This window comes from Etheostoma cragini, unplaced genomic scaffold (assembly GCF_013103735.1).
Source record: "Etheostoma cragini isolate CJK2018 unplaced genomic scaffold, CSU_Ecrag_1.0 ScbMSFa_1320, whole genome shotgun sequence".
In the NCBI taxonomy this organism is placed as follows: domain Eukaryota; kingdom Metazoa; phylum Chordata; class Actinopteri; order Perciformes; family Percidae; genus Etheostoma; species Etheostoma cragini.
The window spans coordinates 1-1,043 of record NW_023265364.1 but is presented as its reverse complement, the minus strand read 5'-3'; the positions used below and the strand labels follow the sequence as shown (position 1 = coordinate 1,043).

The following is a 1,043-nucleotide window of genomic DNA, read 5'->3' as shown; positions in this document are numbered from 1 at the left end:
TGGGGGGGTCAGAGGTTTAGACTGCGTGTGTGGGGGGGTCTGGGGCGGTCAGAGGTTTAGACCACGTGTGTGGGGGGGTCTGGGGGGGTCAGGACTAACGTCAGTGATGGCCTTCTTGGCCCTCTCCTCGGCGCTGCGTCTCTCCAGCGCGACGTCGTCCATCTCTCCCGTCAGCTGACTCACATCCGCCTCCAGCTTCTTCTTCTGGGCCGTCAGACCTGTGTTCTGAAACAGGAAGCAGGAAGCAAGAAACAGGAAGTAGTATCTGTGCATGTGGGTGGACTTGTGTGTAGTAGTGTGTATTTATCTGTGTGTATTGGTGTGTGGTACCTGTGTGTATTTTAGTAAACAGGAAGTAGTATCTGTGTGTATTATTGGGATGTGGACCTGTGTGTACCTGTGTGTTTGTGTCTGTGCGTGTGTGTGTGTGTGTGTGTGTGTGTGTGTGTGTGTGCGTGTGTATCTGTGTGTAGTAGTGTGTACCTGTACAGCGAGCTGGTTAACCCTCTCCGTGACCTCCACCAGTTCGTGCTCGGCCGTCCTGCGTCCGCGGTCCGTCTGCTCCAGGACCGACCGCAGCTCCTCCTCCTCGGCCGCCATCAGCGAGACGCGGCGCTCCAACAGGGCCAGCTGTTCTCGCAGCTGATTGGTCAGCTGGACTTTATCCTCCAGGTCCACCTGCTGCTCTTTCACCTGGGAGACAGAGAGCAGGGCACGCTCACACCAGTGGGGGAAGAAAGTACTAACACCACATCAAGTCCTGCAGTGGACATGTTACTTTGGTAGAAGTGTGTAAGTATCATCAGGAGAGAGTAGTTAAAGTATTAAAGCAGGTTATAAAGAGTAAGGATCCTAACAGGTGTGTTTAATGGGCTCAACACCTGTAGGTGTCTGATGGGAGTTCCTGTGTCTGATGGGAGTTCCTGTGTCTGTAGCCGTCCGATGGGAGTACCTGTGTCTGTAGCTGTCTAAAGGGAGTACCTGTGTCTGTAGCCGTCTGATGGGAGTACCTGTGTCTGTAGCTGTCTAAAGGGCGTACCTGT

The 1,043-nt window shown here is 53.8% G+C and overlaps 1 protein-coding gene across 1 annotated transcript; it reads right to left on the bottom strand.

The window, feature by feature from the left end:
* Positions 1-48: 48 nt before the first annotated feature.
* Positions 49-1,022, bottom strand: LOC117939864 (myosin heavy chain, skeletal muscle-like). The gene is made up of 3 exons (XM_034865286.1): positions 1,011-1,022; positions 484-693; positions 49-225 (listed from the first exon to the last, which is right to left on the bottom strand). The coding sequence occupies exons 2-3, from the start codon at positions 598-600 to the stop codon at positions 49-51; spliced, it is 294 nt and encodes a 97-aa protein (XP_034721177.1). The 5' UTR covers positions 601-693; positions 1,011-1,022.
* Positions 1,023-1,043: the final 21 nt, after the last annotated feature.